The following is a 13,239-nucleotide window of genomic DNA, read 5'->3' on the forward strand; positions in this document are numbered from 1 at the left end:
CACTACATACAGATTATACAGTCACCACTAGGAGGAGCTCACTACATACAGATTATACAGTCATCACTCAGGGGAGATCACTACATACAGATTATACAGTCACCACTAGGGGGAGCTCACTACATACAGATTATAAAGTCACCACTAGAGGGAGCTCACTACATATAGATTATACAGTCACCACTAGGAGGAGCTCACTACATACAGATTATACAGTCACCACTAGGAGGGGCTCACTACATACATATTATACAGTCACCACTAGGAGGAGCTCACTACATACAGATTATACAGTCACCACTAGAAGGAGCTCACTACATACAGATTATACACTCACCACTAGGGGGAGCTCACTACATACAGATTATACAGTCATCACTAGGAGGAGTTCACTACATACAGATTATACAGTCACCACTAGGAGGAGCTCACTACATACAGATTATACAGTCACCACTAGGAGGAGATCACTACATACAGATTATACAGTCACCACTAGGAGGAGATCACTACATACAGAATATACAGTCACCACTAGGAGGAGCTCACTACATACAGATTATACAGTCACCACTAGAGGGAGCTCACTACATACAGATTATACAGTCACCACTAGGGGGAGCTCACTACATATAGATTATACAGTCACCACTAGGGGGAGCTCACTACATACAGATTATACAGTCACCACTAGAGGGAGCTCACTACATACAGATTATACAGTCACCACTAGGAGGAGCTCACTACATACAGATTATACAGTCATCACTCAGGGGAGATCACTACATACAGATTATACAGTCACCACTAGGGGGAGCTCACTACATACAGATTATACAGTCATCACTCAGGGGAGATCACTACATACAGATTATACAGTCACCACTAGGAGGAGCTCACTACATACAGATTATACAGTCATCACTCAGGGGAGATCACTACATACAGATTATACAGTCACCACTAGGGGGAGCTCACTACATACAGATTATAAAGTCACCACTAGAGGGAGCTCACTACATATAGATTATACAGTCACCACTAGGAGGAGCTCACTACATACAGATTATACAGTCACCACTAGGGGGAGCTCACTACATACAGATTATACAGTCACCACTAGAGGGAGCTCACTACATACAGATTATACAGTCACCACTAGGAGGAGCTCACTACATACAGATTATACAGTCATCACTCAGGGGAGATCACTACATACAGATTATACAGTCACCACTAGGGGGAGCTCACTACATACAGATTATACAGTCATCACTCAGGGGAGTTCACTACATACAGATTATACAGTCACCACTAGGAGGAGCTCACTACATACAGATTATACAGTCATCACTCAGGGGAGATCACTACATACAGATTATACAGTCACCACTAGGGGGAGCTCACTACATACAGATTATAAAGTCACCACTAGAGGGAGCTCACTACATATAGATTATACAGTCACCACTAGGAGGAGCTCACTACATACAGATTATACAGTCACCACTAGGAGGGGCTCACTACATACAGATTATACAGTCACCACTAGGAGGAGCTCACTACATACAGATTATACAGTCACCACTAGGAGGAGCTCACTACATACATATTATACAGTCACCACTAGGAGGAGCTCACTACATACAGATTATACAGTCACCACTAGAAGGAGCTCACTACATACAGATTATACACTCACCACTAGGGGGAGCTCACTACATACAGATTATACAGTCATCACTAGGAGGAGCTCACTACATACAGATTATACGTTCACCACTATGTTGTTATACATCTACCACTAGGTGGAGCTAAGTGCATAGGGGTTTATACATATAGTAATGACTGTAGAAATTTGTCAGCATTGAGCGCCCCCTAGTGGCAGCTGCAGGTAACCAGAATGTTATTGTTTTACTATGGGTTTAGTTCCATACTGGGCACCTCTCCGCACAATATACAATGTATACATATCTATATTTCTTTTCTAAAATAAAATACAATGTTCTAATGACTTGTCACATTGTCTCCATTAGTTCCCCGGCACCGCAGGACACTCGGCCTCATTCGCTGGCGACCTCCGTGTGATGTTTTTATTATTTATTGATAACCCTCCTGGAAACAACGTTACAAGAGTGAAGAAAACGCATCTCATTAGCGGTAACAAGAGTTAATGAGAATAAATTTGACAAGTATTTTCCTGGTACACGCACCCATGTCGAGCACAAAGGAGCCATCGCATGGTTGAGTTACAGCCGCTCGGCACGAAATGCCATTGGAAAGACGCCTGGCGGGAGAACTTATGCCCCAATAAACAAGCTGAGGCCTCCGAGCACCAGACACAGACGGGCGCGGGAGAAGGAATTTGCCTTAATTAGGAAGAAGAGCTCGAACATCGGGGCCAGGAGGAGGCTCGGAAAGTGCAATATCCAAAGTCAGTCTGAGTGAGACCGGGTTCAGTAAAGATTCTTCTGGTCAATTTTGTAAGCAGAAACATTGACAAATTTACATATTTCTGTGTTGCCCTGATCTACCAAAGAACCAAAAGACATCTCCCCAGTAATATACCAACTAGGGTGCTAGTACTCTGATCAGTCATCCTACCCCTCTGTGTAACCCTAAAGAGTTAATATGTCTTATTTCTATTGATTTTATAAACAACTTATTACACTACTCTGTGTCCAGACACTACATGAAGCTGCTCTTTCTTCCCCTCCCTCAGCACAACGTCAAGCAATATTCAGAAGATACATTATAAGCTCTGCATATACTTACCAGTAGGGATTGTAAAAGGTCCCTTGAAATAGTGCGTCACCTGATAGATACCCACTATTTAAAGGGACCTTTCACAATCCCTATTGTTAAGTATATACAGAGTTTATAATGTATCTTCTGAATATTGCTTGACGTTGTGCTGAGGGAGGGGAAGAAAGAGCAGCTTCTGGGATGTATTAAGACAAGCATTGAATCTAGATGAAGAGAGGTCATTATTCCGCTGTACTCTTCCCTGGTCAGACCACACCTGGAATACTGTGTACAGTTCTGGGCGCCTCAATTCAAGAAAGACATCGATATATTGGAGCAAGTCCAGAGAAGAGCAACCAAAATGGTGGAAGGTCTGCAAACCATGTCCTATGAGGAGCGGCTAAAAGAACTGGGATTGTTTAGTTTGCAGAAGAGAAGGCTGAGGGGAGATTTAATAGCAGTCTACAAATATCTGAAAGGTAGTCACAGTGCAGAGGGATCTCCCCTATTCTCATTAGCACAAGGAAGTACAAGAAGCAATGGGATGAAACGAAAGGGAAAGAGATACAGATTAGACATTAGGAAGGGGGTAGTGAGAGAGTGGAATAGGCTGCCACGGGAGGGGGTGGGCGCTCCATCAATGGAAATCTTCAAGCGGAATCTGGAGAAACATATAGCTGGGATGATTTAGGAAAACCTGCACTCGCAGGGGGTTGGACCCGATGGCCCTTGAGGTCCCTTCCAACTCTACCATAAGAAAAGAAAAAGAAAAGATAAGTGTCTGGACACAGAGTAGAAACTAAATGGTAACTCTTAGATTAGAGGGGTTGTCCAGGATTTGTCACAAACTCGGGGTTGGCCGGGGGGGAATAAAAAAAACAAAAAGTTGTGGGACTCTCTAAACCCTACAACCTAAAGCCGGCGCATGTTGTACACCAAACATACAGAGAAGTAGAGTATATATACTATATAGACACCTACGTATACTGGCTGTGTTCATTTCTTCCCACGTCAGGCGAATGCAATTTTTGAACCAAAATTCGGATGATGCAGATAAAAAGAATAAAATTGACCTAAAATGAAACAAAAAAAATTAGATAAAAAACAATTAATTATTTAAAAAATTGCAAAAAAAAAATAAAAATGCGATCGTGAAGTAAAAACGTTGCGGGCATTTCGCCAATAACCTGTCTTCTACTTGAATTCACGACCCCCGGCGTAATTTATTCAGGTTTGTATAGCTGGATAGGATGGCAGCCATCTTGGGCCTGACATCAACCTGCTTGGGACTTTGTGTCATATATCGCAAGTATGATGATGTCAAGCCCATAGAACACAGCTATGCGAGACGGAGCAGCGGCAGACAGCGGACAGGCGACATGGCGGCTAGAGGTCGGCACTCAGCAAGAATTGTTAGAATCATGAGTTACGACAATGATACAAAGTCATGACATCGAACAACGAGAAACAGGAACAGGAAACACAGAAAATTCCACATTGTAACCACAACGTATAACAGCGACCATTAAAATTTGTATCAAATTTTTTAAAAAAATTGCGTAATATTTAGATGACATTTATTCCAATAAAAGCCAACTAAGGAAAAAAAAAAAACCTAAAGAAGGTAAAATTAAAAAAAAAAAAAAAAATTCTCCCAAAAATGTTAATAAAAAAATTGAAAACGATGGATAATAAAAAAATGCAATAAATATTCAGATCTTATTTCTTCTAGTAACAAGAAAATAACGTCAATTTTGTAAAACATCTCCCCCTAAATACAATTAATTAAGGATTTTTTTCCAGACATTTTTGATTTTTAACAAAAATAAAAAAAAACAAAATAAAATTGAAACAAAAAAACCACAAAAAAATACACAGCTAAATAGATTTTCGATTTATTCCAACATCATTGTAAAAATACAAAAAAAAAGTTTTTTTAAAAAGTTTTTTTAAAATTATATCCGCTCCCAAAACAGTGAACTGTATCCTGATTTTTTTTGGGGGTGACTGATATAATAGCTCCCTCAGTGTTCCCATATACCCAATACTAGAGATAGAAAGGTATCATCGCGTAAATCGACACATCCCTGAGTGAAATCTCTAGAAAGTTTGTGACAACGTCTTTTGAGGCAGAAATGGTGTCCATGTAGGTTGTCAGGACAGAAGAGGGCGACTCAATTTTTTGTAAAGGAACACTCCAGGCAAACCTGATAGAGCAGGGTCAGTGCAGAGTCTGAGGGGCGGAGCAGAGTCTGAGGGGCGGAGCAGACACAGGGATTCTAGAAGATTGGATACATTGTAGCCATGTTACTCTGAGTGTTCTTTCAAAGTCATGTGATACATTCCCTTTCATAGAAGTCAATGGAATGGTATGACCATAGACCCCAGGCCTAGTACCTATTATTAGGGGTCCCTGCAACCCCATTATTGAGCTGATAGACACTACATGTTATATGTGCCCCATCTGATAGCTCACAGTATACAGTCCAGTATCATGACGGGCCATTGCTCCCCTGTGGTCCCCCGCCCTCTCTGAGGATAATGGTTCCCATAATGTACAATTGTCTCTTTCTGAGTTTTTACCATTTAACCCCCCAAGGTTCACTTTGAACAGTAAAGAAAAAAAATTCCTTGAGTCGATGTCTTGTCTCTTTGCTCAGCCGTTCCCACTTTCTGGTGAAGACAAGCAATGCTCATAGATCATACTAATGTGGGATCAGGTGAGAGGTGCCCACCGTACTATGCCCCCTCATACTGACCCCATGTTCATACATAAGGCAGTGATAAGATAGATGAGGTTACTATACAGAGTATACATTGGAAAATACTTTACCGAGATGGAGACCAGAATGGGACCTCTGATGATCCACCACCATACCGGGTTCTCAATCGTGTCCCAACACCTGCCAATAAATCACTTGTATGAGGCGAGAAATCGTGGACAGGGGTCACACAAAGGGTTAATAAAGCCAATCAATCAAGTATAATCAAGGCAGTGCCTGACAACCAGGAGGAGCAGGAAAAAGCTACAGGTGTCTGACAACATGCAGGGTGACTTACTAGAGGCTGTGATCGCACATGGCGATTTGTAACATATTCCCATTGGGGGTTTCGTTATATGTTTGTAAAATTGGCAAGAAATAATTGCACTAAGGGTGCATTCACACGGAGTAACGTGCTGCGTGATGTGGCACGTATACGGCGTGTGAGACTTTGCGTGCCGTAAAAGCTCCCATTGATTTCAATGGGAGCCTGGATCGTATACGCCGCGTTATTTTGCGGCATATTAACAAAAACAGCAATAACTCACCAAGAGAGACTACGATTCACAAGGGGAAATATATATATATATGTAGCATGCACTGTATATGTAAGACATCCTTCTTAAAGGAACTCTCCAGACCTACAAGACTGATGGCCTTGCCCATGAACAAGCTGAACCCCTCTTCATTGCTAACAGCACCAAACTTTTAGTAGTGGCTAAGCCTGGTATTGCAGCTCTCACCATGAGTTTTCAGAGTTGGAGCCCCCCAAGAATAGTTTACCTAATTTTTTTCTAGTCCAGAATAAAGGGAACCAGTAAGTGGGCCCATGTTCTTACAGAAGTTTTTGGGACTTCACTGTGTCCTATGGTAAGGGCTCCCTACTGATGTCCCAATTGGCCTCTTTTTGGGGGATGGTTTAATAGGTGGAGTTGTCTCCTTCATCTCTGGTGACAGGTCAGGTCTCTTAAATATTGCCCCCCCCATCTACTACATTTCGGCTTCCCTTACCCTTTGTTGTCCTTATGTATCTTGGCGATGGTCCAGGCGGTGATGAACACGGTCGGGGCTCCTAGGGATGCAAAGAAATATGTTCGGATGATCAAAGAGAAAGTCATTTGGAAGAAATACTCTTATATCTATTGATTTCGTGCCAGGGATAATTTGTCGGAGGTCACGGAGCTGGGGGGGGGGGGAGTTCACAACTAGAGAAATTGAACGTATTGATCCGGGAATCTGCACTATTCGCAAGACTCACATATAGCCCATTTGCCTGCGAATATGAATACACCTCCTACTAATAGTGAAGGGCGACCTTTCACCTCCGTGCCAGACAAGGTATAGGAGAAGTGACGCAATTCTTTTCCTAGCATTAAACATTATACATGGCCTTATGGCCTTCGGGTACCAATGCAAAATCAGGGGCCTCTATCTACCGTGTGGAGTTGTATTGGGGAAAGAAGGAACCAAATCCTACATCTGCCCCTCGGGACAACCAATAAGATCAACATCTTCATTGACCAGTACTCGAAAAAATTTAAAGGGATTGTCTGACAGAATGGGTTGAAAAAATAAGATACAATGGTCACCGATTGGCCACCGCTCTATGCTGTCTGGGTCCCCATTCCTAATTCTTGGTTCCACTCAACACACAGGACTAGGGTTGAGCGATCGGATTCCGATTGGCGATCGAGTAAATTTCACGATCGCGATCGGAATTCCGATCCCGATCTTTTCCGGCGGGATCGAGGTTATTTCAAAATTGGCTCAACCCTATTCATGTATATATCATTAATAGGGATGAGCGATCGGGATCGGGAAAGATCGGATCTCAATCAGCGATCGAGCAAATTTCACGATCGGCTGGAAAATGATCGGAAATCGATTTTAAAATCGATCCTGAAATCTCAAGATCGGCTCAACCCTACACAGGAAATCTGCCCAGTTAATCACGGGGATCGCTGAGCGGCCACTTCCTGTGTGTCGGTGAGAAGAGAATTACTCAACAAACAATGTCTTGAGACCTCCTGGAGGACATGGTGAGCAACTGGCCCTTGGATTGGGAAGAGGAATCAGAAACTAGATGTATTTCCCAATCCTAACCACGTAATGAAGACCTTTGTCATGGCGCCCCCCCTCTGCTATACACTGCCACTGCATGCCTGGAAGCCAAAATTTGAATGAGCCGCCAAATAGAAGAGGAAAAAAAAAGCAAAATATGAATACTGAAAATACAGAAAATTTACATAATAATTGGATTCTATATGATTTCCTCATTTTTTTTCTCTTGCGTAGTAAAGACATAGATTTATCTTTGTAAACCACAAATTAATTTCCGTCTAATTACGATGTAACGTGGTTGTTTCCATTATTCCGAGAAGCCTTCGAGCCATTAGCGAGTAATTGTTCTTACTGTGGAGTTGAGGTCACGCTCTGCACAAGTATCGTGATCATCTTATTCCCTGGGGTCTCGCTCTAGGGGGTGCAATGCTGCTCATTCTGTCCCACAGGGGTAGAGGGGTATTAAAAATGGCAACATATTGGCGGCCACGTGACTTTGAGGTCCAAAAATTCCAGAGTCGAAGGTTAAACCTGCACAGTAAAGACAAGGATAAACTAACGAAGCTTACCCCATCCGATCAAGATGTACCACCAGAAATACTTCCTTTCCGAGAAGAAGGAGATGACCAAGAGCGTATGAAGGTAGAGGCCTTCCACCAGCAGCCAGAAGAAGTTGGCCATGATGCAATACTGGAAGAAGACCATGGCCGCTTTACAGCCCACCTGGAAAGGAAATTTATGGTATTGAGTGATGGAGTTCTGGATCAGAAACATAAATGGTAAGTAAAATCTCAAGTTGGCCGTATACGTTAGAATGAAGTTGGCCAATCCTGGTGATTTTGGCAGATATATGGGGGCCTCTTATCCTGACGGTGATGGTGGAAAGAAGGTTTGGACAGATGAATTTTAACTTGACCGACTTTTTTGTTCTCAGGGGAGATAAGCCATTGATGGAGGAGTCTGGGGGGGGACAGAGGAGGCCAGTCGTGGTGTCCTCCCCATTCATGCTCTGCCACCATCACCAGGGTAAAAGGCGCCCACACACCTTTATTGATATTTGGACAGTAGTTAGTCTTCCCACCTCTCCCATATACATGCACACACCGGTTGGCCAAGAATACATGAGATGGTGGTGGTGGCCAATCTTCCGGGGGACCTAAGGATAGGGTATGCCGAAATCCAACATGCCCACTTCTTCTTTCAATTCATATCTACAGTCGAAGGAGAGTTGGGACACCCCCATACAGAGTAGATTGATAGCCCCACCAAAAAATGTTGGTTTAGACCAACTACCCTCTCAGGTATATCAACAGCTTTAGGATCGAGATATGAGGATATGTTTGGCACGTGGTGGTCAGCAATGGTCAACCAGGAATGTTGCAGACTTACGGAATAGCATCACAGTGGTTAAAAAAAAAATCACATTGACTGGCTAAAATCCCAGCATCATTGCGAACACAAGGCCTCTGGAAGGTCAGGCATGATGTTAAAGGGAGTGCCCCCTATAGGGGTGCATGGCTGAGGTTCTGTCTTCCTAATTACATCATGGAAGACAGACTTGCACATCCTCAGCTAGCACCCTCTATTGGTGTGCACATACTGAGGCACTGTCTTCCTAATTACATCATGGAAGACAGATTTGCATATTCTTCCCATAAACCTGGTGTAGCGTGGGAAAGAGGATTATGGACGACCATCAAAACCACATACTAAAAAATGTAGACCTGATGAGCACCAAAGGCATATCGAACAGTTAGTATGATCCATCTACAACCCCCCAAAGGGCATTTGTACCTTCTAAATTTCCCCAAATCCTCGTGAGCTCTATATGAAACCTGAAGAATCCAAGTCCCTAAAAGACTTCCATAGGAATAGAAATGAAGGCTGCTTTCTTTTACAAACAGCGCCACACCTGTCTACAGGCTATGTGCGGTATTACAACGCAGCTCCATTAACGTGAAGGGGACTGAGATGTAATTTATAGACAGATATGGAGCTGTCCGCGGACCAGGTTTGCTATATGATGGCACAGAACTGGTTAAATCTGGGCCGAGGAAGAGTCAATGAAGTCTCGGGCTTCCTTGAATTCTTACAACTGATACGGAAGACCTGCAATCTCCATCACTTAATGTCGTTCCACTTAATCTGAATACCCAGCTGAGAAGATTTCATTAGATTACGCAGATGTAAATGTGGCTCCTCGGCGGCCGCGGTCCTCCGTCCGTGGGCAGATACAAGCGAATATGTCGGCTTTCGAAGAGACTATTAAAATCTAATCAGGCTAATGAGTTCAGTGCGGGTAATGTCAGTGCCCGGAAGGAGGAGAAGACGTCCTTGTAAGATGAAGACGTTTACAGGATGCTCATTATAATGTGAACAATGTTCTGTCTACAGCCTCGGAATATTCGCTGTTACAGTACGGTATTATATGGTATTATAGTATATACCAGCAGTGGGTACTATTATATATATATATATATATATTATGGTCATACATGTTATAAGGGATCTGCTTCCGTTCACCCCCCAGTATGTCGTCAGTGCCCTAATGGGTCATATCAGGGTCGTTTTAACACCCAGCGGGCCCAGTCCAAAAATTTCATAAGTGCTCCCCCTACTTAACCTATACCTGACCTGCACAAATTATAATGCCCCCTCAATAGTATAATGCCCCCAGTGGCCCCTCAGACATTAACCTGTCCCAATCCAGTGACCCCTCAATCATTATATTATAATTTTTTACATCCCCTCCTCCAGTTGCCCCCCACATTTTTTACATCCCCTCCTTCAGTTGCCCCCCACATTTTTACGTCCCCTCCTTCAGTTGCCCCCCACATTTTTACGTCCCCTCCTTCAGTTGCCCTCACATTTTCCTGTCCCCCCTCGACGATGCCCCCACAGTTTTATGGATCCCTTTCAAGGTTGACTCCACAGTCTCATGTCCCCCTCTGGGTTACCCCCATGATTTCACCTTCCCCAGGTTACCCCCATAGTTTCATGCTCCCCCGGGTGGCTCCTACAGTTTCAAGCCCCCATTCTGGTTGCCCCCATAGTTTCATGCCCTCCCCCCTTTAATACTCTACTTTTCCCTGTTCTCTTTTGTCCCTGGTCCCAGAGGTTTCAGGGAGCAACAAGGACAATGTAAGTCACCACATGACACCTCCAAGACACCGGGAGCTGAAACAGGGGCGGGTAGCAGGGAGCGGACGGCATGGCCTAGGGCTTGGTGGAGGGTAGACTCCAGAATCGTTTTTTCTGGTTGACCCAAGAAACTAGAGTCCAACATTGGGTGGATGTGAGTATTTTGTGGGGCTGCAACAATCTCCAAGGATCTCATGGATAAAACACAGCGTTATAAACAAGACCTTGACCTTCCCCCGCCCATACTGATACCTGCCCATGGCTCTAAGGGTGAAGACAATCTGTACGAGACAAGAAGTAAACAAATAAAAGTGGATGAAGCCAGCTTGGAAAGTGATGTGTGTGATGTGTGCGATGTGTGCGATGTGTGTGATGTGTGCGATGTGTGTGATATGTGCGGTGTGTGCGATGTGTGCGATGTGTGCGATGTGTGCGATGTGTGCGGTGTGTGCGGTGTGTGCGGTGTGTGCGGTGTGTGCGATGTGTGCGATGTGTATGGTGTGTGTGGTGTGTGCATTCCAGGGCCCTTCTTGGTGTGTTACATTTCACTACACACCTCTTTTTACTGCCCTCCATAAAGTGATTCATCTCCCAATACTGGATTTGTTTAATGGTTTCTTTTCCTAACATGACCTCTGGCTATAAAGTAGTGTTTCGGCTACTGGATATTATACGAGATTGATATCTCAGCCAATGGGGATAAAAGGGTTTTCCGCCTGCATATATGGCAAACCTATAGAACAGCCCTTCTCTGGTCCTGCATACAATAGACTGCAGTGATGATACAGATCCTACGTCCTTCATGACTCCATCCACCATAAAAGCACTGGTTCAAAGTCCCATCCCATTTAATTTTAACCACCACAGGTCTCGGCTTCGGCAACCATTAGGGTGTTAAGAACTCGGCAGGATAACATGAGACCATGTGAAAGTGGTGGCCAGAAAAATGGTGGACTATGGGTCTATCATGGGCAGCTTCTTGATGGTTTCCAGTTAGTAACAATAAACTTTCATCTTCTATACCAAAAATATTAACCACAGATGAAGCTTCATTTAAAGGGATAGGATTCCAAACGGCTGAGGCTCACTATTCAGCTTTGCTGTATAGACTGAGACACAATAAGCAGTCATCACCAGAGTGTAGCTATAGCCAAAACCAAAAAAGTTACAAACTAGGGAATCATTCCCTTTAATATGTGATTGTTTACCTTTGCTTTAGAGACACCGCATGTGCCGTGGATGGTTTCAAATGTTTTTGTTTCCTGGTAAGTTCATACATTGCCCCATCCTGACACATGGAGGCTTATCACACATGTCAATAATGGAATGTTCCAAGACAAATGACTATACAGGGGTCATAAATGAGCATTTCTAAAGGTTGCCCGTTGTTAATATCTCGGAGGATGCCAAGAGCTGTGACTCAATATAAACCATATGTAGGTATTCAGAGATAAGACGGATGATCTGTTGACAGTGAGAATGCAGGAGAGCCAACCACGTACCAGGAAAGCCGACCACGTACCAGGGATCTATTCATAGGGTGGAGATGACTAAGTGGGGTAGGTGCACTAATAGTCTTCTAAGGTGATCTTCATACCGGACACCCCTATTCTAAACCATAAGTTTCTCAAGTCCGATAACACTAAAGCAGGATAACATTCTTATACAATGTACACATTCAATATTTCACAACTGGATACACAAAACTTCCTCAGTGTTATCTCAAAGCTATAGACAGGGCTGCTATAGCACAAGCTTGCTTTCATCATGGCCACCTCGCAAGCATTGGCTGTGGAAGGTTGGACATGCTATGGGGTCTCCCCTCACCTCACATACATATCTGCATTTGTGTCACGCGACGCTGAGACGCCTTCAAGTGGAAGTAGAGTGGCATTTACTTCTGTAGTTTGATGACATATAAAACCTACTTTGTTCATCGGTTTTACAAGACTGAGAAAACTAAAGCTGAATAAAATATTTCTCAGCTGGATATACAGAACTTCCTCACTTTTATCTTAGAAGGTGGACAGGGCTGTCATGGTACAGTCCTATGAAAAAGTTTGGGCACCCCTATTAATCTTAATCATTTTTAGTTCTAAATATTTTGGTGTTTTTAACAGCCATTTCAGTTTGATATATCTAATAACTGATGGACACAGTAATATTTCAGGATTGAAATGAGGTTTATTGTACTAACAGAAAATGTGCAATATGCATTAAACCAAAATTTGACCGGTGCAAAAGTATGGGCACCTCAACAGAAAAGTGACATTAATATTTAGTAGATCCTCCTTTTGCAAAGATAACAGCCTCTAGTCGCTTCCTGTAGCTTTTAATCAGTTCCTGGATCCTGGATAAAGGTATTTTGGACAAACAATTCAAGTTCAGTTAAGTTAGATGGTCGCCGAGCATGGACAGCCCGCTTCAAATCATCCCACAGATGTTCAATGATATTCAGGTCTGGGGACTGGGATGGCCATTCCAGAACATTGTAATTGTTCCTCTGCATGAATGCCTGAGGATTTGGAGC

At 43.3% G+C, this 13,239-nt stretch overlaps 1 protein-coding gene across 1 annotated transcript in view; it reads right to left on the bottom strand.

The window, feature by feature from the left end:
* Window positions 1–13,239, bottom strand: part of VIPR1 (vasoactive intestinal peptide receptor 1) — a 31,821-nt gene that overhangs the window by 13,277 nt on the left and 5,305 nt on the right. The window contains exons 2-5 of the mRNA XM_075271834.1: window positions 8,158–8,291; window positions 6,519–6,579; window positions 5,579–5,648; window positions 3,727–3,818 (exon numbers count right to left, since the gene is read on the bottom strand). Coding sequence (XP_075127935.1) covers window positions 3,727–3,818; window positions 5,579–5,648; window positions 6,519–6,579; window positions 8,158–8,291 — 357 coding nt within the window. The remainder of the gene's footprint in view (window positions 1–3,726; window positions 3,819–5,578; window positions 5,649–6,518; window positions 6,580–8,157; window positions 8,292–13,239) is intronic.

Source organism: Leptodactylus fuscus, chromosome 4, assembly GCF_031893055.1.
Source record: "Leptodactylus fuscus isolate aLepFus1 chromosome 4, aLepFus1.hap2, whole genome shotgun sequence".
NCBI classification, from domain to species: domain Eukaryota; kingdom Metazoa; phylum Chordata; class Amphibia; order Anura; family Leptodactylidae; genus Leptodactylus; species Leptodactylus fuscus.